Source organism: Symphalangus syndactylus, chromosome 10 (assembly GCF_028878055.3).
Source record: "Symphalangus syndactylus isolate Jambi chromosome 10, NHGRI_mSymSyn1-v2.1_pri, whole genome shotgun sequence".
Lineage (NCBI taxonomy): Eukaryota > Metazoa > Chordata > Mammalia > Primates > Hylobatidae > Symphalangus > Symphalangus syndactylus.
The window spans coordinates 104,612,781-104,637,905 of NC_072432.2; the positions used below are offsets into that span (position 1 = coordinate 104,612,781).

A 25,125-nucleotide genomic window follows, 5' to 3' on the forward strand; every position below is an offset into this window, starting at 1 on the left:
AGGAAGTGGAGATCCCCAGGGTGTGGTGAGGATGGACATCTCCAGGAGATGCAGCCCTTCAGGTCTGAGTCTTTGGTACTTTGTTCTTGATCACTGGTAAGCCAAGACAGTGGGTTATGTGACCCTCTTATGATCCACATGAGGTCAAGTGGAATCTGGAATTCTTCTCAGAGCTTAGCACTTAGGGAGGATTTTCTCTGGAAGTATCCCATAGGACAGAGAGATTTGAATGTTGGACAAAGCCTTCTCCTGCTGCCATCCTTCTACCTGCTGCCATCCTTCTACCTGCCACCAGAAAAACTGGGACGAGTGACCACAGAAGTGTGCGATCTTCCTGTGTGGAAGGAACCTACTGTGTTGCACACTGGGTTTTTCTTTTGTTTATTTGACCACTTTATCCTGGCTGCCAAAGACTTGCTGTATACGGGACCCAGTTTTCAGGGGGCTGCTCATCACTTTTGGAATGATGAGATATTGGAAGACAGCCTGTGGTCATGAATCCCAGATCTCTTGGCAGGCAGGGGAATGCCAGGGTGACCAGACTGGGGTGTGGAAATGTTCCCATGCCAGAAGGTGTGTCTGCCAGCAGCAGGCTGTTGCAGGGGAGCCACCGCCTCTGCCAGTGTCATGAGGTTCAGCCGGAGGCTAAGCTAGCCTGTCTGTAGCATGTGTGACTCCGGAATGCCATAGCCTCAGGAGCAACTCCACTGTCAGAGCGGAGCACTGGGGAGAGCCGACAGGCGTCCATGCACATCCATCCTACCTTCTGCTCTCATGGGGTGGGCAGCCTGCCCACCCTGCTTCTAAGCATCTGTTGTTTTGGTCTGATTACAGACTCTTGAAGCTTTGTTCTTAGACCCCCACTGTGGCTTTGAACAGGCCACAGTGTGTTGTGGTTTGTTGGGAGGTCTTCTTGGAGTGGCTGCTGCCAAAGGTGGTGGGTCGACCTAGGCCACCCCCAGGCAGAGGTTCCCCCAGATGAGGGCTCCTTCCCCATCCTGCCAGGGCACTAACTTGTTCTTGATGAAACCTGCTCGGGCTGTTCACCACCAGCCCCAAGGACGCCCTCTCCTCCTCACTGCACACAGTCTCTTGTCTGCTACAGAAAAACCTTGAAAAGGCCAAGAGTCAAAACTGGCTCCAATTCTCCAAATGGAGATGGTTGTATTGGGAGCTCTGGTATGGAGCTGGCCCTAAAATATCGACAAGGGCTTGCTGAATAACCTACTATTCCTGCAGAAATTTGGGGGGAGATAAATGGATACAGTAGAAGGAAAATACCTGTTTCTACAATGAATTTACAACCCACTTTGTTTATATTCACTCACTTATGGCATATGAGTGCCTAGGTAACCAGTGGGGCCATTCGCTGACATTTATTCTTTTCTTCTGAAATCATTCGTCATTGTTTGCGGAGAAGATTACTCCCTGCTTCTCTGGTCATTTCCCTCCTCTGCCTTGCTGGCACAACAGGTGTGTCCTGGGTGACAGAATTGCTGTGGGGCCCTAAACACTCATGGTGGTTGTAACTGCAATCTGGGCTCAGTGCCCTGAAGGAACAATAGAGACCAGGTAACAGGGGGGATGTTCTTTACTACCAGGAAGACGGATAAGTAGAATCTCACCCCAGGCAGTGGGGATGGCCCCCACCCACAAAGACTGAGATAAAACATCACCTGAGGAGGGCCATGCATTTTCCACTCAGCTACAGATTTCTACTGCTTATTTTCAAGCAATGATGTAGGTAGCTTGGTACCGGAGAGGCGGCCATGGTGGTGGGGAGCTCAGTGACAGGGGGAGGAGTAGGGTTGCTTTGCCTGAATTTTAATCTGAGGTAGGGGGAATCCATTGGAGGGTTTTTACAGGGCTGTGACAGGCTCTGATCTCCAGTTTTGAAGATCATGCTGACATACTATATGATTCTATTTATATAAAGTACAAAACAGGCAAACTCATCTTTGCTGTTAGAAGTCAAAAGACTGGCTCCCCTGGAGGTGGAGGTGTGTGGTGACTGAGAGGGGCTCTAGGGGGTTCTGGGAAGCTGATGATGATCTCTTTCTTGATCTGGGTACCAGTCGCTCGGGTGCACCTAGCTTGTGAAATGTTTCAAGCTGTACTCTTATGATTTATGCATTTTTTAAAGATGAGTGTTATATGTCAGTAAAGTTCTTGAAAGATTACTGTGGCAATTGGTTAAAGAATAGATCAGAAGAAAAGAGTGGGTACAGAGGAAGTGGGTAGGAAGTCATGATAGTTGGCCAGATGAGAGCTGACTGGGACCTGGACTGGAGGTGGCCAAGCAGGTGGAGCGTGCAGAGTGGACTTGGAACTTGGTTTGGAGTTGGAAGAAGCAGGGCAAGAACTGGAATGGGGAGGAGACAGTGTGAAGTCCCAACAATGGTTGGAGGCATGGATTTGAGGAACTGAGGGGAAGTCAGAGTTGAAATGTGTAAGATGCAGTTTGATACGAGGCCTAGCACATTCAGTGTGAAGCCCAGAATCCCCCCAAGGGTGCATGAGCAGGGCGCGCATGGGAGACATGTGGGAAGATGGGCACAGGGCTAATGACAGAACCCAGACACCATCAACATCAGGTGGGGAGAAGGAATAGGGCTGCCACAAGGATTTCAAAGAAGGAACAGTCAGAGAGAGAGAGCTAGAACACGGGGACAGCAAGTGACATCACAAATGGCAAGGGGAACCCTGAAGAAGGTAGGTAAAGCCATTGTTGGAGGGCCCACTGGACGTGGCACTCAGGTAACTGGCAGTCTTGGTAAAAACAATTCGGTAGCACATTCCCGCTCACCCCAGGCAGCATGGTGGAGCAAGGTGATGGATTTGGCATCAGTAGCCTGCTACTATTTGCCAACTCTGCCCAGAGCCTCAGTGTCCTCATCTGTAAACAAAAGGGATCATATGTACCTCTCAGGGCTGATATATTCAGCAAATATTTATTAAACATTTATTATATCCCAGATAGCCAGACACAGAAAATACAGAGTGACCAAGAGTGGCAAGTGGGGAGACAGAAATAAGTAAATCAGTGGGTTGATGTGAAGAAAATAAATGCCCCCCATGCTTCCCTGCAGCCACCATCCGGCCTTCTTGGACTGCAGGGTCCCTCCTTTCCTGACTGGATTCCTTGGGGTCAGCTCCTAAGATCCTAGCTCTTCTGATACCACATCCCCAAGCCCCACTTTCTCACTCTGAAAAACTAGCTTCTCTTTCCTTGAAGGCAGGAAGAGAAGGGCTTAATCTTCAAACTCTTCCAGGATGCAAGAAAAAATATTGACATCCCATCCTATTATTAGAACAAAGAGTAGGAAGAATATAAAATAGTGAAATTTCCATATTGATGTTTGAATAATGTCTAATAGGTCTGACTGTCCTATTCCTGCCATAAATGGATGCAAAGTAGGTTCTTTTCAACCTAACAAATTACTGCCAAGTTCCCAGAAAGACAAGATGGCACTTGATGAAAATGTTTCTGGCTTAAAAAAAAAAATTAATTGGAGAATTTCTAAAGAAGAAATTGGACACATATTTACATAAATATCCGTGATAATTATGTTTTGAAGTGTTTTTTTTTTTTTTTTTTCTGGGAAACCAGGCTTCCAGCTGACCTGGAAAATTCATCTTGTCTCACATGCTTATGTTTCATCTCTTCCAGAATTTTTTTTCAATCTATGGTATCTAAAGCCCAGACCCCTGGCCCCCTGCCGTGGGGCAATCTTTCACTTGTGAGCCTCCCTTTCACCTTCTTTCACAGACCTCACCACTCCAGCTATCCACATGCTCCATTCCTACTACTGAGATTTGAACAGGGCACCATTAGAAAAGAAACACAACACAAAACAACTGAAGCAGGATATTTCCCTTACCCCTTCGTGGGCGGGAACTGGAGTGCACGGGCACTGGACCTAGCTGGTCGCTTCGGCACTGGCAAGGATGAATTCCACTCACTCAAGTCCACTGTGTTCTACTCCTTGTGGAGGGAGAGCACAGGCTAGCGGGTGCAAGAGCTGGGGCTAGTGCTTTTGGGCTCCAGCAGGAGCAAAACACCTTGTGGGCCCCATGGCAGCATCTGGGGGTGGGGTGCCCATGACCCCTGAAGCCCCAGAAGGAATATTACAGTGCCCTTTTAGCCCGTCTGTGAACGGCTTAAGTGTTAACAGCTCAGTGGAGGGTCAGTGTGGCAGTCTTTTGCACCCACACTCATGACATCTGAATTCTTGTCTGGCGTCCAAGAGGAATAAGGTTGCACGAACGGATTGAAGATGGTAAATGCAAGGGATTTAACAGCCAATGAAAGTGGCTCAGCTGGAAGGGGAGCTGAAAAGGGAACAGGAAGGTAATCTTCCCTGGAGTCCAGCTGTCCCTGGACGGACACCTCTCTGAAGCTACACTGTCAAACTGTCCCTTTGAAATCAAGATGCTTCTCTCCAACATCCAACCATAGTCTCTGATGTCCAGCTGTTTCTCCTCCCTCTGCTGGCAGAGCCTGGGGTTTTTATGGGCTCGGGATGGCGTGCAGGGCGGGCCATAGGTGGTTATGGAAAAGGCAACATTCAAGCCGGAAAACAGGAATGTAAGTTCTCACGTTGGGCCACAGTTCCAGGCTTGAGGGTGGGGCCCTTGCCAGGGACCTGCCCTCTTCTGCCTGCCTGGAATTTTTCTGCCTCCTGTCCCTAACACAACCACAATACAAAGCTTTTTAGGATGACTGGTGTTATTAGGAGCTAAGAAGTTTGTCTGCCTCCCTTTCTTGTGCTCTATCTTCCTTCAAACAATGCCTCTGCAGTAGAAATCTGTTTCTTTTTCAGATTGTCCTGAACTTTGTCCTTTCAAGGGCCCCCAGGAGCCTGTCTTATCAAAGGCTTTTTTAAGCTCATAATAACACAAGGTGCAAAAATACAAAATAACAACAAACACTACAGAATTATGCAGATTGGGATTTCCAGTGTCCATTTAAATTGTATCTTATATGATGACCTTCAAGTGATTTTTGTTGAAGTTGAGTGTACTAAACTAAAAAAGTGGTCAAGAGATCCTGGTCAAGTCCAATTCGGTCAGGACTTTGCTCAGAGAGTTCCCTTAACCAGGGTTCCCCAGGCAGTGTTAAAGGTGGAAAGAGAATCCGCCTTGCAGTTTGCTTCTCTGTGCCTGTTGTGGTTTCCTGTGGCCTCCACTGAGGACAGATGTGCCAGTCCTCCTAGAAGCTGTTCTCATAGGCCTCAGAGGGTGCCTTTGCTCAGTCATGTTGGGGAACTCTGCCAAACAGTAAGGTCAACTTTGTGGGCAGTAAAGGCTGGCAAGGGGACTCTGGAGAGAAGAAAGGGGAAGAGTTACACTGAGCAGTGAGAGATCTGTTGGAGGCCTGGCTCCTCCGGCCCCCTGCAGCCTGCCCTCCCAGGCAGGGTCTCAGGCCCAGCTCCACAGCCTGGCCACTCCCCTCTTAAGGAACAAGGAAGCTGTGATGGAAATCTATATGTTTCTTCCTAGATTGTTCTGATTTTTATGTCTCCAATTGTCTACAGGACCATGTCTTATCAAAGGCTTTTTCTAATTCATAATAAAATGAATAATACTAAAGATACGTTTTGTCATTGCTATGAGGAATATCACCAACTTTGACCCCAGGCTGGCTATTTTAAATCTCTGAACTTTATCTTGTGCAGGCATTCTTCCTGCGTGGGAAAATATTGGATTTCCTGAATCACTTCTTGAAAGAGTCATTCCCCTTTGGGGCATTGGGCCATGGTTTAGATTCACAGCCACACCCTGCAGAAGGGACAGGAGGGGTGAGCAGGCCAACGGCTGATAGAGGGCTTTTATTCTAGAATGCATTGGACTCTTGCTTTGCTTCCTTCATTTTAGGGGTTGGGGGCAGGGAGAAGGATGCTACTCCCTGCTTCAGCTCCGAGGATCTTTCAGATGCACGTCAGAGGAGCCAACCTAGAAGCCTGCCCACCTTCAGATGCCTGCAGTTTTGTTTTTTTGTTTGTTTTGTTTTTTTGTTTTTTTGTTTTTTTTGAGATGGAGTCTTGCTCTGTCACCCAGGCTGGAGTGCTGTGGTGCGATCTTGGCTCACTGCAGTCTCTGCCTCCCAGATTTAAGCAATTCTCCTGCCTCAGCTTCCTGAGTAGCCGGTATTACAGGCCCTTGCCACCACACCTGGCTAATTTTTGTATTTTTAGTAGAGATGGGGTTTTACCATATTGGCGACGCTGGTCTTGAACTCCTGACTTCAGGTGATCTGCCCGCTTCAGCCTCTCAAAGTGCTGGGATTACAGAAGTGAGCCACTATGCTTGGCCAGATGCCTGCATGTCTGATGACACTGGGAAGCAGCCAGGAGTCACCCTTCTGAGTTCACTTCTTTATCCTTATTGGCCTCTTAAGCCCCAAGCCTCACCTCCCAGGTGAGGAGAACTGCCAGCCAGGACCGAGAATGAGTTGTGTGAATGGAGACAGTGCAATGGAGAAGTGGAGATGGGCATACACCCAGAGCCAGCATCACTCTCAGGCCATCTGCCATCTGTTGGAGACACACCAGGCATTTTGGAAGACTTAGTCAAGTAAAGGTGGTATCGGGACTCATCAGTGTAGTGGGAGGAGAGGAAGGGTTTGGTATATTTTTTGGTTTGACAGCCTAGTCCACTGACAAGTACATATTTCTTGAAGCCTTTCTTTTTCCCATTGAAAAACTGGGGACAGAATGATTTGTCTGCTAGGTTTAGCACCAGGAAATAGATTGGTTTATGATTTAAGATTGCTGACTGAACACGTTTGTGTCCCCTCCTCTCTGACACCTTCGTTATAATGAAACTAATGAAGAAAAAGGAGAAAAATCAATGACAAAAAACTGAAGAAGGAGGGGAGACTATGAGTGGATGAAAGATTTCAATAATTTCAGCAGGGTGGACAGTGGTTGGGAAGCGTTGATTGATGAAATAGAATGGAGGAAGACAGGTGGTCAACTGCGTGCACGCGGCCTGCAGTAGCGGGGAGCCCGTGGGCTTGGCTCAGCCGGGAGAGGCAACAGATTTAGAATTGCCGAACCTGGCAGAAGGAGAAGTGGGATTAAGGGATTAAGATAGAACAGCCCTTTACCCCACGGAAAACACAAGAAACCTTCTCTCCTAGAATTAACAGACTATCAGACAGTGTGAAGGTTTGTGCCCAGGAGGCACAAACTGGCTCCCAGTTTGCTTCCCACAAAGTGATCTGATAATAAAAATACTGATAGAACTATTAAAAGTTGGGAGGAGTAGGGAGAAGAGGGCATTGCAAGTATAAGTGTGCTAAATCCTTTTCTGTAGTGACAGGCACCATAAAATGGTAAGTCAAGAAACTGCAGAGCAAGTGTATTATTTTGAGATGTGTGGATGTCATCAACAGAAAAACTAAAAACTAAAAGCAGAGGGGGTTATTCCCAACCTGCAGTACTGGTGGTGGGCTGGCTTGAGTGTAGAGCTGGGCTTTGTCATTCTAAGCCCTTCCACACTACTTGATATTTTAAACATATGCACATGTTACACTGATTCAAAAAAATAAAATGTGGAAAGAAATGTAAATTGATTTTAATTCCATAGGTGGGTTCCAGTTAACCGTGGAATGGGAGGACTGGATGCCTGTCCAGTGTTGCTGAAATCCAGGGGGGTTGTCAGTGTGGTTGTGCAGTTATGCTTCTTCCCAAGAAAGGGAAGTCTCAGAGGGGTGTTACCACCGGAGGGTCTTGACTATGAGTTGTCCAGGTCCTTGGCATTTTGAACAAAGACTTGAACAAAATGCAGAAACAAAGTACCAAAGGAATGAAACGCAGGAATGAACCAGTGAAAACAAGAATTTATTAAAGCAAGAAAGAACTCCGCAGGGTGGGAGTGGGCCCTAGCAAGCAGCTCAAAGGCCCAGTTATAAAGTTTTCTGGGCTCTAAGTAACCGTTTGAGGTTCTTCCCTTTATCTGGATGAAGGATTTGGCCTGTGGCTAATTAAAGGCTGAGGTGAATTGGTGCCGTATGCAGATAAAGGGAAGGTCCCTGCAGGGCCCGCCGGCCAATCTAAGGCACTCTCCTTTTCCATCTGAGTAGTGGTGGAAGGGGGAGGGTTGCAAGGAGAGTAGCCTTTGATCCTTTGTTATTCAGAGTGGGGAGATGGGGTTTTCACTTTTGCTTTAACTTTAGGAAGTTTGTGTTAATTGGCATTAGATTCCCTGCCCCCAGACCTTGATGTTTTCTCTTTTAGGAAGTTAGCACAAACTGGCCTTAAGTTCCTTGTCTCCAGACTCTGTTCTCCTGTCTCAGGTGTTCCCACCTGTCTGGTATGCAGTCAGCTTGGCCTAGAGAACAGAGGAGCAGAATGTCCCCTGAGGCTAAATTGACTTTCAGAGGTTGGGAGGGACTAAAGCCAGCAGCATCTGGACGTCCCTCCCTCTTTCAGAGAACTGCAGCATGGTCCTCAGCACCCTGAACTCTCCCTCCCTGCATCCTGTTGTCGACGAAAAGAGTTGAACTCTGGCTCCGAATACATCTCTTCAAATATTTTACAAATATGAGTGACCATGGCCTGTGACACAGCCCTCAGTAAGTCCTGAGAACGTGTGCCAAGGTGGTCGGGGTGCAGCTTGGTTTTATACATTTTAGGGAGACATGAGACTTCGATCAAATACATTCAAGAAATACATTGGTTTGGTCCAGAAAGGCGGCACAACTTGCAGTGGGGGCTTCCAGCCTATAGTTTAGATTCAAAAATTTTCTGATTGACAATTGGTTGGGTTTATCTAAAGACCTGGGATCAATAGAAAGGAAAGTCTGGGTAAAGTTAAAATAAAGGATTATGGAGACCCAAGGTCTTATTTGCAGAGGAAGCCTTCAAGTAGTAGGCTTCAGAGGGAGTAGGTTGTAAAATGTTTCTTATCAGGCTTACAGACTGTGTCAATGTTAATGCTGGAGAGATAATGTCACCTCATTATACTCTCGCTTCCCATCATGGCCTGAAACAGTCTCTCAGGTTAAATTTTAAGAGTGTCCTGACCAGGAGGAAGTCCGTTCAGATGCTTGGGGCAGTGAGGGGGAATACTTAGAATTTTCTTTTTGGTTTACACTTGGTGAGGGTGAGAATAGGTTCTTCTGTGCTGTTCTTTTCTTCTCCCTTTTCCTCCCTCCTTTCTTCCTTCCTTTAGAAGAACTGTTTCATTCAGATTGCCCTGTCAGAGTCCTGTTTGGGAAAGCAGATAGCTACCATTTAGGGACAGAAGCAGTTGTTTCAAACTGGGAGGTCACCAGCTGTGTGTCTCAGTCCAGTCACATCTCCTGCCCTGAATGGTTTTCCTCCAACTCCTGGACTCTCTCAGTATGTTGAATTACCTCAGAGAAGTCGCATCCTAGTGGATATCGATGAAAAGAGTCAAACTCTGTAAGATATTTGAAGAGATTTATTCCGAGCCAAATATGAGTGACCACAGCCCGTGACACAGCACTCAGGAGGGCCTGAGAACATGTTCCCGAGGTGGTCAGGGTGCAGCTTGGTTTTGTACATTTTAGGGAGACAGGAGACTTCAATCAAATACATTTAAGAAATACATTGGTTTGGTCCAGAAAGGCGAGACAACTCGAAGTGGGGTCGGGGGAGGACTTCCAGTTTATAGGTAGATTTAAAATTTTCTGATTGACATTGGTTGAGTTTATCTAAAGACCTGCGAACAATAGACAGGAAATGTCTGGGTTGCCGTAAGAGGTTGTGGAGACCAGAGTTTCATCAGACAGATGAAGCCTCCAGGTAGCCGGCCGGCTTCAGAGAGAATAGATTCTACATGTTTCTTATCAGACTTCAGGTCTGTGTTGATGTTAATGCCAGAGAGGTATAATGAGGTCTGTCTGACCCCCACTTCCTGTCGAGACCTGAGCCGGTCTTTCAGGTTAAATTTTAAGAGTACTCTGGCTGAGGAGGAAGTCCATTCACAATGGGGATGGGTGGGGGTGGCGGCAGGCCGGGGCGGCGGGGGGGCTTTGAATTTTATTTTTGGTTTACATGGACATAAGACATCAGTTGAATTTTCTAGTCTTCCTTCCCCGGGGTTTGTGTGGAAAACATCAGAGTGGGTTGACAGCACAGTCAGTCATTAAATAGGTAATAACCCTATGGGGATCACATTTCAGACCTTCTGCTGGTGTTCCTATAACCACGGTTAGATGCCACTGTGACCTAACAATGGTTAGATCGTAGTTCGGATGTTTAGTTTGGAAAAGAGAGGCATGAACATGTAGATCAAAAAAAAAGCCATGTCTAGACTATCCTTTGATGCTTTCTCCTTCATCCTGAGCTGTGGGGGCCTCCCTCCTTGTCCTGTGGCTTATCTGCCATGGTCATCTCACTTATGTCACTGAAGCGTGGCTTGGGCCAAGTCCCCCACGCCCCCAAATTTACCTTGCATCTCAGTAGCTTTTTAGTCTTTCTTAGCTCTTTGACGCAGGTGGTAAAAAGTTCTCTCTTTATTAAAGATCATCGTGGCTGCTCTGGTTTCCCCGCTTCCTTCCTCTTTATGTTTGTTAGGATTGGAGAATGAATGAGGCCGTCGTGAGCATGGCCTTGACAGTTAGAAGCCTGAGTGCCTCCTGCCTCCCTCCCTCCCTGCCCTGCAAGAATGTTGCTCATCCTCTGTGGGGTTTCTCTGCCAGCTTCCTTCTATAAGATGTGTCTCAAGTGATGTGTTTACCTTAAGACACACGCACAGCCCTTGTCAACCTAGATGTTTAGATTAGCACACACACACAAACCTAGATATTTGCCCGGGTTTTGAACCTGTCAAAATAGGCCTCTTGAATAAACAAAGGTATTCCAATGACATTGCCAATGCTCATGATTAAAAAAAACCAAAAAACAAAAAACTGTCGAATTCCCTTCAAAGCCCCAGAACATTATTTTGAATACCTCGTGGTTGCAAATCTTTTTTCAAATGAATTTCTTTTTTAGCCAACTTTATTGATGTATCTAGTTTACATATAATAAAATGTACACACTTTAAATATTTGTTGAGTTTTGACAAATGTATAAACCTGTATAAATAAATACCACCACAAAATTAAAAAGTAGAGTATTTCCACCACGGTAGAAAGTCCCTTCATACATGGCTGCAAATCTTATTTTAGTTTGGCTTTAGCCAAATAAGTAAGTAGGCCAGCTGAAATGACAAATGCTGTTTTGTGCCTTGTAAGTTGTGTGGCTTGTAGATTGATCAGAAGCAGCACCAAAGGGGCAAATGTATAAATGATTGAAGATAGACCATTGGAACAAGTCTGCAGCCTCCCAGAATGGCTACTGTGGTGGATGCATATTCTGGAGCTTGGACTTCTCAGTTAGAGTACTTTACAGACATATTGTTCATTTGACAAAGATTGAGCCCCAATTTTGAACTGGGCATCATTTCATGCACTGTGGATTTGTTCTAAAAAACACACATTGTATTTCCACCATGAAGTCTATATTCTGGTGGGAGGAAATGTCAATAAATGAGAAATCAAATGCATGATGTAATTTGGGGAAGCAATACATGCCGAGAAAAGAAAAGAAGTCGAGTGAGGAGACAGAAAATGATGGTATATACCATTTTAAAGAAGATGATGCAGCCGATGTAATTCATCTTCATTTTCTTTTCCTTTTGTGAAGAAATTGCAAGACTCAAATTCTACCAAAGGTGTTTTATAAAAGGCACATGTTATCTTTCCATAAAGTATATTCTGGAGAGTGCTAGCATCTATTATAAAGTGGTGGTGATGTGTGTGTGGATGGGGAGTTACATAGTTAAAGGAGCATGGGAAAGTTGGCTTAAACGACTAAGTCTTTACTACGGAACTCAGAACCTTTAATATGCGAATGTGATTGCACATATTCGTGAGGGAGGATCGTAGTATGTTACGGTTTCCAATTTGCTTTCTCCAGGGAGTTGTTTTGGCCTAAAGCATCTAAAGCAAGTGATGTTCTGGTAACACATTGTGGGAAATTCTATTCTAGGGTTCTCAGACTACAGGAGAACTGAAAGCAACCGGGAAGTTAAATTACTCGGAGGGCAAGAGGAGGGAGTGGAGGTAGCCTCAAGTTACTGAATATCCCTCCAGGATGTGGAGCACTCGCCAGGCAGGGTGTGGGCCGGGCAGGTGGCAGGGGCCTGCAACATTCTGTGGTGCAAGCCTCACAACTCAGGTGTTATCATAGTTTCCATTTGCTAATGGGAAAACCTGCTGCTGAAGGAGACCCAGTTGGTAGCCAAAGGTCACACCATGGCTTACAAAGTCAAGACCTGAACCTAGGCCTGTTTGACTCCAAAACTCAAATCATCAAAAACTATAACACTATATTGCCTAAATAATGGGGAAGGGTGGGTTGCAACCCAACTAGCAACCTTTTCCTACTCCCATGAATGCATCTCCAAGTACTCTTGAACCCATGTCCTCCTCAAGGGATGGGCTTGTGTTTTATCTGCACGGTGTCGAGTGCTGCTTGCTCTGTCACATGCTGGCCATATAGGAGGTACTTGGTAAGTTTGAGCAGCCGAGGTCATGGTCCCATCACATAAGCTTAGTATGTGGGGCCAGATGGCTGCGACCCTGAGTGGCCCTGACAGAACCATCCATCGACTTCCTTCCCTTTTCCCTGCCTTTTCTCCCTGCCCTTTTCTACCTTGCAGCCGTCAATCTGATCCCTCTCCATATCCACTGGAACAAAGGGGTCCAGATATATACAAACACCTCTGCCAGGACCCCCATGAGGCACCCAGACCTGACAGGGTTTGCAAGGGCCAATAGCTAGTGATGAGATTGGCTCTGTGAGGGGGTGGGGGATGTGGAAAGGAGCCAGCTCTGGCTGGACTCTTTCACCCAGTAGCTAGGGGGAGAAAGTGGGGGAATTTCTGTACTTAGAGGCCTGTCTTTCAGGAAAAGATCTGAGACAAATTTCCTCTCCCACCATCCCCATCTTCCTCTCATGAGACAACTGGGGAAGTTGGTGATGATTAGTCACTCCTGTTAATTCATTACTAATTTGGATGGAGGGAGACTGGTTTTTTCTAAGCCTCATGCTCAGAAATTCAAGTGCTACATAACTGAACTCACAGTCCTTGATCTCCTTATGCCCTCCTCCTTCTGGATCCCCCGTTTCCATGCATGCATGCCTTTGACCTCTTCCTGGCCCTCAGGCTGGAAACAGCCCCGTCTCTTCTTTCACGTTGAACCAGTGACAGCCGTGTCAAGCCAGCCTTTGCAAGAGCCTCTAATTTGGTGCCTCTCCAGACCCACTACCCCAGCCAGCCCTCGTCTCTCCCAAAGTTGTTATGACAGCCCTCATTCCTCTGCTAGATGCTACTCTTGCCACCAGCCATGTGCCAAGCCTTCAGATGCCTCTGAACAGGACTCAGCATAGGGTGCTGGGATTTTTAGAAGCAACCTTGAACTAGACACACAACTGATCCCCATGCTGGGCCCCACACTGCTCCTGAAGGGCAGGGGAAGTTATCCAGACAAAGAAGGGGAAGATTGTGAGCAAAGGCACTGACACAGTGCCTTCAGGGAACTCTGACAGTGTGACCTCGATGTGTTTGAAGGGCAAGGTGGCAGCAGGTGCTGCAGCTGTCTAATGCTGCATACCAGAACAATCCAAAACTTGGTGCTTAAAACAATGGCCACATTAGGTTGCTGACAAATCTTCAATCTGCACCGGGCTCATTGGGGATAGCTCATTTCTGCTTCGCTTGGCATCGAGTGCTGGGACTGGAATCATCTGAAATCTGGCTCAGTAACGTGTCTGGTGGTTGATGCTGGCTGAGGACCAAAATCTGAACCAAGTTATCAGTGGAACATTAACATGTGGCCTTGCCATGAGCAAGGAAGACTGGGCTTCCTTACAATGTAATGTCGGGGTACTAAGGGTCCCAAGGGAGAAAGAGCCAGCCAGATTCTTTGTCCACTTTTAGGATCCAGCCTCGGAAGTCGCATAGCATCACTTCTCTTCATTAGAAGCGAGGAGCTAAGATTGGCCCATATTCAGAGGGAGAGAACACAGAACCCACCCCTTGATGGAGTGTCTTTGGAAGAGGTGTATGTGGATGGGAGAGATTGGTGTGGCCATCTTTGCAAAATATGATCAGTCTCAGCAGAAAATATGGAGGCAGGCTGGGTCCAGGACTGTAGCATCTTGGCTATCACCCCTCACAAACCAACACAGCTGTTTGGCTAACAGCAGTGTTGGTTTTTACCTTATAGAAAGTGGGATGCCAGTGAGAGAGGCCAATTCAGGTGTAACCTGCTCATGTTTGTGCTTGAGAAAGCTCCCCCTGGGGTGGTGTGGTGGAAGATTTGAGAGGAGCAAGCAGGGGACCTGTGAGAGGCTGTTGCAGTGATCTGAGGAGGGATGGTGAGGGCCTGAGCCAAGGCTTACACCTGTAGAAGAGGCAGGGTTCCAATGTGGGAGACACCAAGAAGAGACCACGGGGCTCAGGGATGGGGCAAACACCAGAGGGTGAGGAGGAGGGACATCAAGAAGGATTATTGGTTTCTGGCTTGGGAAACTGAGTGAAGGTGATGGGGAATGAAGGAAAAAGGGGAGCCGTTTATGGGGGAAGATGATGAGTCCTATTTGGGAAGTGATTAGTTTGAGGGGCCTAGGAGTGTCCAGGTGGATACATCCAGCAGACAGTGGAGTGGACCTGCTTGCAAAACTCTAGGGAAAGTTCTGGGTACAGAACTGAGATTGGAGGCCATCATCCTATGGCCAATGGGATTGCCTATGAGCAGGTGCAGAATGGATAGTGTCCAGAGAAGGGATCTACAGGCAGGCTTTGTGGGCATTAGTCTTTAGGGAGTGGTTAGAGGAGGAGGATCTGGCAAGGCATCTGAAGTCAGGTCGTCTCTTTCCTAGGTCTGGCCTGGACCAGGGAACAATCTGGGTTCGAGTGAGCTTTGGTGCCCTGTTTCCGTGGAAAATGACAGAACGTTGACAAATCCCATCCCCATCACTGTCACGGTCTTGTGCTGCTTTCTTATAACCTATAACCTATAATGTGGCTCTTGTCTTTCCTTCAACCTTATAGTGGCAATTCCTATGGATTACGGAATTTCTATGATTGTTTTTCTTTTTTTTTTTTTTTTTTGAGACGGAGTCTCGCTCTGTCACCCAGGATGGAATGCAGTGGCACAATCTCAGCTCACTGCAACCTCCACCTCCCAAGTTCAAGTGATTCTCCTGCCTCAGCCTCTTGAGTAGCTGGGATTACAGGCATGTGCCACCACGCCTGGTTAATTTTTGTATTTTTAGTAGAGACGGGGTTTCACCACGTTGGTCAGGCTGGTCTCGAACTCCTGACCTCATGATCCACCCGCTTCGACCTCCCAAAATGCTGGGATTACAGGCATGAGCCACCACGCCCAGCCTTGGTTTTCTTTTTCTAATCTTTCACATCTTACCCTTTACACGGATGGTCAGAGCCAGAAAGAGTCTTCTAGTCCAGTGACTGGAAACCACATTGCCCCCCAGACTCCGCTGGTAGAAGTTTTCCAAATAACGCATTTGAGGCTTCACTCCTGCTGATTTTGATTCAGTAGGTCTGAGCTTGGGCCTAGCCTCTATATTTCAAAGTCACTCCCACCTCCCCATCCATGTGATTTTGAATCAAAGCTGAGTTATTAACCATTAACTTAGCCCAATTACCTCGCAGTTGGGAAAACCCAGGGCACAGAAGGGGGAAAAGCACACACAAACCCAGATTGTTCCCTGGTCCAGGCCAGACCTAGGAAAGAGGCAATTTGACCTCAGATGCCTCACCAGATCCTCCTCCTCTGACCATTCCCTAAAGACTAATGCCCCCCAAACTCTGTCTCTAGGCAGAGACACGACCCTTTCTGGCTAAGCTTGCTCTGTTGAATGAGAGGCAGGTCCAGATCTGGTCCATGCCAAGCATCAGGTGACTAGCATCTAAGCCCCAAAATGCCTACTGCGTACAGGGCACAGGTTGGGCACTTGGGTTACCCCTTGCTGGACTTCAGTTTCCCAATTTGTGAAAAGAGAGTGGGATGACGTTATTACAAAATATTAAGAAGAATATCAGAATACGAAAGAAAGCCCAGTGGAGCCTCTCTGGCATGGCAGGGGTGGAATGCCACCATGCCCCCAGACACGCAGGCTTCCTTCTACCACCTGGGAGGAGTGGGGTGGCCACACAGGTTCAGGTGGCAGTCAGGAGAGGTGTCTGGTTTTGTGGGTGTAAAGACCTCTCCAGACCTGGAGGCTGCGAGCATGGACACGTGGACAGGCAGTGAGTTCTGGGCTCTGTCTGACATCCCAAGCTGGCCTCGCAAAGGTTCTGCCCTGGCAGGAAGGAAACCCCACAGCCTGGAGCGAGGGCACATGTAGAGGAAGGCTCAGCTTTGGAAGGAAATGGAAATGAAGGTGGAGCCCTGGTTGCTCTCCTGTGATGCCAGCCGGTCATTCATGGAAAGAGCTTTGGAAGACTGAAACGGCACAGCACTCACCCTTCCCTGGAGGAAAACCTGACCCAGAGGGGCACCTTCCAGGAGATGCTTCAGAATAGGACTTCTGGCTCAGAGCCTGTTCGGCGCCAGCGCAACAGCTGAGAACCAGGGGGAGCCCAGAGCTCAGCCTGGAGCCAACTAGGGACATCATGAAACTCTTCTCCTACCCTCCCTGATGTGTTATCTGTTCCCATCTACAATGGAACTCACATTTACTCAGTACCCCAGGACCAGGTATGAGGCCAGGTGAGATACAGAGATAATGGGCCTTGGCCCCTTCCCTGGGGCCTTGATCATCCATTGAGCAGGCAGCAAGCACAGTCAGTCACAGACATTCCTGATGAGAGGCCAAGATATTCTTGATAAGAGATGAGGATGTGGATGGGAACATTCATTCAAACCAGGTGCTTTGGGGATTGCATCATGGTGCCTTACTGGAGGCATTAGAGGTGGGCCTCAGAGGACAGGTGTTGGGAATGGAAGACAGGTCAAGAGAGGTGGATCCATGTGACCTGGGCTTGTTCATATCCCAAGAGTGGTCTGAATTGGATGCGGAGTGGCCTTCAGCCCTCACAGGGCACAGGAGGAGGGCAGACGTGCAGCCTGTGGAGCACTGTGGTGCTGTTGGGGAATAATTCAAGATGCTCAGCTGAGCAGTTAGGCCCTTCCCTTGGGGGTGAGTCCCCAACCCTGTCATATCTTCAACACCCTGTGGTTTCACTGGGCCACATATCACAACAGTGATAAGAATGCAGTAATAACAGGAATGGCCAGCACTTTGGGAGTGCTTCCTGCAGGGTGCAACACAAGGTTGCAATGATGACGTTTCATCCTGGAGACGCTGGGAAGTAACTGCTCCTAGATAACAGGTGAGGAAACAGAGGTCAGCCTGCTGGGGCCCCTAACAGATGGCTGGGAGGGCGCCAGGGCTTGTCGTCCAGAAACCTCATGGGCCCATCACTCTTCCCCCAGGTGTTTGTGCTCTGCCAAGGCCTCCTGCAGCTCTGCCAACTCCTGTATAGCGCCTACTTCAAGAGCAGCCTCACCACCATTGAGAAGCGCTTTGGGCTCTCCAGTTCTTCATCAGGTCTCATTTCCAGCCTGAATGAGGTGAGCAGGAGGTTTTGGTCCATCAGACTCCATTTGTGCACCACCCTGACCACAAGATCCAGGAGAAGCAGAGGAACAGGGGGCTGAGATGTGCACATAGGTGCAATGCCTCTTTCTGCCGGGTAACAGCAAATGAAACAGCAAAGATCCAGTGGGCACAGTGAGAGCGCTAGATTTCCTGAGGCCTGACTTGTGCCAGGTACTGAGCTGAAAGCCTCCCATGCCTGACCTGGGGGCCTCTTCATGGCAGCCTTGCCAGCAGGTACTATGTTCATGCCCACTTCACAGATAACGATACTGAGGCTCAGGAGTACAAGTGGCTTGCTCCAGGTATGCAGGGCTGTCTGCCTTCAAACTCTGTGCTTCTAATTGAGTTCTGTGCAATCTGCCAACCTGTGGGGCTCCTGCCCCATACATAGTCTAGGGAGGATAAGCCCCAGGCATGCAGGTGGGTCAGCAGCCTTGGGCCCAGCCATCTCCTGTCTTATGAGGGCCACAAGAGCCAGAGCTCTTAATGTCCTTGACTCCCTGATGAGATCAGAGCTCTATGGCCTCCTAGCATTTCCTGCCATCCCTCAGTGACTGCATATCAAAGTTAGAGGAAGACAAGGTGGGCCAAGAAGCCAGAGGAGGTGGGAGGTCAGAGGGCAGGGCCTGCCAGGAGTCACTGGAAGCTGGGGAGAGAGAGTGAGTGGAGGCAGCAGAACCCCTTCATCCTGTCTCCATAGTCTGGAGACAGGACTCCTGGGCTGGCTTCCATCTTTTCCCCAGGGCCACTCTTCCTGGATGGAGGCAGGCAGTGGTCTCTTCCCCAGAGCTGGGTTTCTCCTCTGGAGCATCATGAGGGCTTCCCTTGACTTAGTGAAATTCAAGCCAGTGCAGTCACTTAGAGCTTGGGCCCCTGTCCTGTGGCAGCTTTGGCCAAAACAGAACTGTAAAAGAAGGTAGATATCTCCTCTCCCCAGCCTTCTCCTGCTGGAACAAGGCTTTCCCTTTCACCCCTCCCCCTTCCTTGATGGTCCACATAGCAGTGACCTCAGGATCACTTTCCTGTGCCAGTCCCTTCTACGATCCTAGGAGGGAGGCGCTCTTCACAGTCACGTTTCTCAGACAAGGAACCCGGCATCAGAAAGCCTGAGTACTCTATCCAGGTCAGCCCCCTGTCATGTGCATGGTGCAGCCAGTGTCTGAGCCCAGGGCTGTCTAAGGGCTGCATGCTAAGGCCTCCCCTGTGAATTCCTAACTGTCTTCTCTACCGTTCCTCCAGTCTCTTGCTCACAAGCACTGCTCCAGCCAGTCTCAACCGCCACACACATTGCTGGCATCTTCATTGGTGCCCCTCGCTTCATGGGCCCCCCTCCATGGGCTCTTTCCCCGCATATATGACATGCATGCACATATACCCGCACAGTCCTGCAGCCTGTCTAAGTCATCCCTGCTGGCCTGAGACCTCCTCCTCTGAGCTTCCAGGCCTATGTGTGTGCCTTCCCTGCTTTCTGTGCCAGGTGTGTGCCTGTGTCTCTGTCTGTCTGCTTGTATTGCTATCCTGAGCTTCCTGGTGATGCCTGGTGACTGGGTCTGCCTGACTGTGTGGTTTCCTCCACCTCCAGGACAGCACCCTCGTGTCCCTGCCCTGCATTCACACAGAATGACTCTCATCGATGTTGACCTGTGACTTTGGTAATGCCCCTGGCACATGTTGTCCTCACTCATGATGGATATCAGGGAAAACAAATCTCTGACATTTGCGTCACCACAGTCTTGTTCCATGGCCCTGGCAGGCATCACTAATTACCCACCCCATCCCTTTCCTGCTGAGTTCATGCACAGCCTCAGAATCCTTCTCAACACAATATTCTAGGCCCTGCTACTAATCAAAGTCAGAGCTGGCATGTGAGGTGAATCTTCTCTTTCACCTCAGCCCAGGTGGTAGCCACATCTGTGATCTCCCATGGTTAAATTTTCATTCATGTTGACCCTATGCTTAGAACAAAAATGTGGGCCCAGAAACAATTGGATTCCACAGTGGGCTGGGAGTAGCTAGCTAGGACTTGTAGCAGGATCTGCTTAAGGCAGGAGGTTGATTAGGCAATGAAAGAGCTTAATATTTTCCCAGGGATAGAGTTCAATCAGAAATAAAAATAATTCACCCATTAAAATCTTTCTCAGTCTCAGATGAACTTTTCAAGAATCTGAATTCAGCTCATGCCTGTGGGCATGATTTGAAGCAAATATCATCAGATAGTTCACTCCTCTGACCTTATAACCCTCTGTGTGTGTGTATCTGTGTCTGTGTATGTCTGAGTATTTGTGTGCAACTCTGTATGTGTCTTTATGTGTACAGTATATGCCTGAAGCCTGGGGGGGTGAGTGAGAAGAGAGCCCGGCCTGGTGCAAGGGGAAGGTGAGGCTGCCTGGGTCATGGAGTGTGCAGTGAACCTCCAGGAAGCATGAACCTGCAGTCTGCAGCGTCCAGTCTCAGAGAGCCTTCTGGGGGCCCAGTAGGTGAGGTGAAGCCTTTGACAGGGTGGGCGTAAAAGGCCAGCAGCAGCAGGAGGAACTTAGTTAAGAAGAGAAGACATGGAGCAACTTGGCTTGAAGCAGCAGCTTCTCTTGTCCACTACGAAAGGCCAGGGCTGAGCCCTAGAGGCTGCCTGCCCTTCGCGCCACCCACTAGTGGTCCCTGCGGCCCTTTGGTTTGAGATGTTGGAGGGCAGGGGCATGTCACAATGGGCATTGTAACAGCTTTCAAAGAGGCTCACAGCAAGTCCATGGTAGTGTTTTAGGGGCAGCTCCAGGGCTGAGGAGACAGATCTTGAGGCCCTCTTCTCAGCCAGAACAGCTGCATTTGGGGGGTTGTTTTATATTAGGGAAAAACAGTTTTTCAAAGGGACTCTGTGGCTGAAGAAAAGTTTGAGAACAAGGTCTTAAGCCAGCATTAGCTGTAACACCTGTGGAGTTTCAGCTTCCCACAGAGAAACAAGTGCCGGCCCCTAGAGAGTGCGGAAGAGCTTCTCCTCTGTCCCTCCTCCCTGAGATCCCCTTTGGGGCCCTCCACTGACCCTCACTCAGGCCTTTTAAAGTCAGCCACAGTCAGCATAGCTGATATGATCTGACATTTACAATCATTTTATGAAAAGCAATAGGGAAACAAGAAGGAAATAAATGAAATCTAGGAAGCATAAGAATAAAGCTCTCTTTCCAGGTGCAGGTTTCAGGATGTCCTAGATCCACCTTTGGCAGGGGCTGCCCCTCACACACCTTCACATCCCCTTTCTCTGTAAATCATAAACCATCTCACTCTTGGCCATGCCGGAGGGGTCTCCTGGGCAACTGTGTCCTCCTCTTGAAAAAGTCTACCATTTATTCATTCATTCATTTGTTCAACAATATTTAACGAGCACCAAGTATATGTTAGGCACTGTTCTAGGTGCTGGGGAAACAGGAATGAACAGACAAAAATCTCTGTTCATATATCATTCTAAGGATAAATATAATATTTATGGAAATAAAACATACTGTAGATCAGGTTATGATGAGTGCAATGAAGAGAGGGAGTTATGGATGGGAAAAGGTATACGGGGCCTCAGTGGTGGGGATGTAGGTGTATTTTAAATGAAGAGGTCAGAGAAAGGCCTTCATGAGATGATTTAATCTGAGCAGAAGCCTGAATCTGGTTAAGAGCGGAGTCCTGAGGACCTAAAGTCAGAAGGAGCAGCAAGAATCAAAGGGGGATGGGGGAATGCCTTTGTCCTTTGGTGTGGTCAAAGAACAGCTGGGGCCAGTATGGCTGGATGGAGGGAGGGAGAGGAGCAGAAGAGCGCAGACCTGAGAGGTGGCCAGGGGGGCAGGCTGTGTAGGGCTCGGGAGGCTCTGGGACAGCCTTTGCCTTTTTCCACTGGAGGGTTTGAGCTGAGGGATGGTCTGATAGTTCAGCAGGACCTTTCTGGCTGCTGGGTGGAGAATGAACAGTAGCAGGACATGGGTGAAGGCAGGGTCCCATTAGGAGGCTACCACAGTAATTCAGACAGGATTGGAGGTTGAGGAGTCACTGGCTCCCAGGCGGCTATGGAAGGTCCTGCCAAGGGGATTTGCTGATGGATTAGACATGAGTGTGAGAGAAGTCAAGATGATGTTCGAGTGTTTTGTGTGAGCCACTGGGAGGATGGAGGTGCCATTTACTGAGACAAGGAGGACCAGGACAGGGGACTGGGGTTTTGGAGGGAAGAAGAAGAGTGAGAATTTAGATGAGCTGAGACTGTGGGACTTAGAAGCACACACACAGCATAAATAGCCATGGAACTGGACACACCTAGGGGCAGAGCTCTGGGCCCAATGTTGAGAGTCCAAGGAATTAAAGAGGAATAAGCCAAGAAGACCGAAAAGGAGCAGACAAGGGAAGGGAAGCAGGAGAGGATGGTGTCATGGGAACTCTGAAAGAAGTGTTACAGGAAAAAAGAAATGGTCAACTGAGTCAAATGGAACTGAGTGTTGACCAGTACATTTGCCAATGAGGAGGCCACTGGTGACCTTAGTGACAGCCGTGTTCTGAGGCTTTAGCGTCTGTTTCCTGACATAGGAGTACCCGTTTCTCCAGCTAGGAAGAAACTGGGGTGTAACAAGGCAGGGCTATGGCTGCAGATTTACAGAGCTCCTCCAGTCCAGGTGAACTGTGCTCTGAGGAGAGGACCATCTTTGGTGGAGATGTGGTCAGAAGGCCTGGCAGCATCCCCTTACCATTGAAGACCTTACTCCCCATGCTGGAGCCTTCAGTTCCCTTCCCTGGTTCTGGGTGGGGCTCAGAGAGCACATCTTCCAGGGAGCACTAGGAGCATGGAGTTACCCATGTTTCCAGCTGGAAGGGCTTTGGGGTGCTCTAGTTCATTTCACAGAATTGAAAACAGACCAAGGCAGGGGAAGGGGCAGGATAGTAGCAGAGCTGCTTGGGCAGAAACCCTCTTCTCCAAGAGGTGACAGACAACTCTAGTTAAGCCTTGATGTTTTAGAGTCAGGCAAGACTGGTTCGAGCCACGCCCTAACCTCATGGTGATGGGCGTGTTACTTAATATTCTGAGCCCCAGTTTTGTCAGGTAAAATGAGAATTGTTTCATGATTAAATGAGATAAGCATGTTGCTTGCTTGTTATTCTGGCCACCAAGCCAAGGTCCTTGGGTCCTTTAATTTGTACCTAATTAAACTTGGGATTTTTGCCTAAACTTTAGGTACAAACTCTCAAGCTTAATTAGGGAATGTGTTTTATTCCTAGGAGCCAGCCAGGATTGGAGGTTTCTTTGGCTTTTTCCCAAAAAGGTTTGGTTCTAAGATGGTTAAAGTTTAGGTTTTGAGCTTTTCATAATCTCCAGATACTTCCTTTGGTCTGGTCTAGGAGATGGAGACGCAGAAGGGTTTCTGATAACAGAGGGAAAACCAAAATTGCTTATGCTTGCCCCTTGTGAAGCTCTCTGGGAAAAGCTGACACTGTAACTCTGGGCCCCAGCTGACACTGGGCAGCCCCCTCCCTTTCCAGTTTTCCTGGATGAGGTATGGTCGGGTCTTCTCTGTGGGTGGATGAGAACGGGGCCTCTTGTCTCACTCAGCCCTTCTGCTCTCTTCTCAGATCAGCAATGCCATCCTCATCATCTTTGTCAGCTACTTTGGCAGCCGGGTGCACCGTCCACGTCTGATTGGCATCGGAGGCCTCTTCCTGGCTGCAGGTGCCTTCATCCTCACCCTCCCACACTTCCTCTCCGAGCCCTACCAGTACACCTTGGCCAGCACTGGTGAGTGGCCTCCAGCCCCTGCCTCAAGGGGGTAAGGAATGGGTGAACATCTCACAAAGTTAGTAGGGATACTCCTAGGGCAGTGGATACCACTCCAGGAAGAGGGCATATGAAGCTCAGAATATACTGAAGTATGTAGAGCTATGGAGCAGCTGAACTCTGGTTTGTTCAGGAAAGTGTGCAGTGCATGGCTCACCTCCTGCTGTGATTCCCTGTGCTTCATGCCAGGAATGACCCAAGCTCCACCTCCCTGGGGATACTGTGAGCAGTTTCTGCAATGGGGCTTGGCAGGAGGAGGATCAAAGCATTAAATCATGATGAAGTCTGTGGATTTTGTCCATGTTTAATCATAGCACTTCGTGACATTTGTACATTCTTCTGTCTTTAGGTGACAGTGCACTTGTATGATGATCTCATTTGATTGTGTTTACTATGTTGAGTTTGCCAATCCATGAACATAGGATGCTCACTTTTACCCTTATATTTAACATTAATATATGATTTAACAACCACTGAAGTTCATTAATGTCTCTATTCTCCAAGAGAGCAAAATAAGGATCATAGATGCTTTTTTGCCCACCATCCTCTCTCATCTTCCACTTATGGTTGACCCATATTTTTGTTCTACCTGTCTTTAACCTCCCCACAGTGGTCATTATTATAAATTGTTACTATACTGTTATTTATAAATAAGTGAGTGGTTATTTATGTACTCACAAGTTTACTGGTTTCTTTGTTCACCATTGATTGCTTCTTGCATTTCACCCATGCTGTTGATTAATTTTTTTTTCCTGAAGGATATCCTTTAGTGTTACTTTCAGTAGGCCTATGAGTAAGAAAATCTCTAAGTCTTCGTCTGAAAATGCCTCTATTTTACCCTTGCTCTTGAATTGTAGTTTAGCTACAAACAGGATTTTAAATCAATAGTTATTTCTTCTCAACACTTTGAAGGTACCATGCCTCTGTCTTCTGGTATTGGGACTTTTCCATTAGTCTAATTGTCATGCCTTCTTAGGTATCCTGTTTTTTCTCTAGTTCTATTTAATATTTGTTCTTTTCTTTGTTGTTCTGTATGTCTACCATAAGGTATCTGAGTATGGCTTAATTTTCACTTATCTGTTAGAAAGTTCGATGTGCTATTTCTTTTGAAAATTAGAGTTTTTCTTTAATTTTGAAAAATTTTCTGCCAAAAACATTCCTGATATTGCACATCCCTATTTTCTCCATCCTTTTTTCTGGTACTCCTTTTACATATGACTTCACATTTTCATTTCTGGCCTCCTTGTCTCTTAACCTCTCTTTCATAGTTTTCAGTGCTTTATGCTGCATCCTGGCTAATTTCCTTAAAGTATGACTTTCTGTTCACTTAGTCTCTCTCCAGCTTTGTTAATTGGTGTCAAACCCATTTTTTACATTATAAATTTGAATGGCACTACATATTTTGCTAATTCCTAAAGTTCTTATAATAGTTGTTCAAATCTCTCTGCCCTATGACACAATTTCTTGGTGTTCCCTTATGATTTCTTTTGTGTTGTTATTGATGTCTTCAGCTATTTTAAATATATTTATATTATACTCTTTTTCAGATCATTCTATTAGCTCAAGTTTTAAGAATGTTAATCCTCCCATTGTTTTATGTCTGCTTGCTCTTGTTCATGGTGGATTACCTCCTTATGTTTGACCATGAGCCGTTTGCAGTGGGCCTTTTTTCCCTGTGGA

General features: G+C 47.6%; 1 protein-coding gene across 2 annotated transcripts in view; it reads left to right on the top strand.

Moving 5' to 3' along the window:
* Window positions 1-25,125, top strand: part of SLCO2A1 (solute carrier organic anion transporter family member 2A1) — a 98,871-nt gene that overhangs the window by 34,357 nt on the left and 39,389 nt on the right. The window contains exons 2-3 of one of the 2 annotated variants that reach the window (XM_055295384.2): window positions 17,489-17,626; window positions 23,244-23,406. In XM_055295384.2, coding sequence (XP_055151359.2) covers window positions 17,489-17,626; window positions 23,244-23,406 — 301 coding nt within the window. The remainder of the gene's footprint in view (window positions 1-17,488; window positions 17,627-23,243; window positions 23,407-25,125) is intronic. The other variant, XM_063611373.1, reaches the window with a different exon arrangement.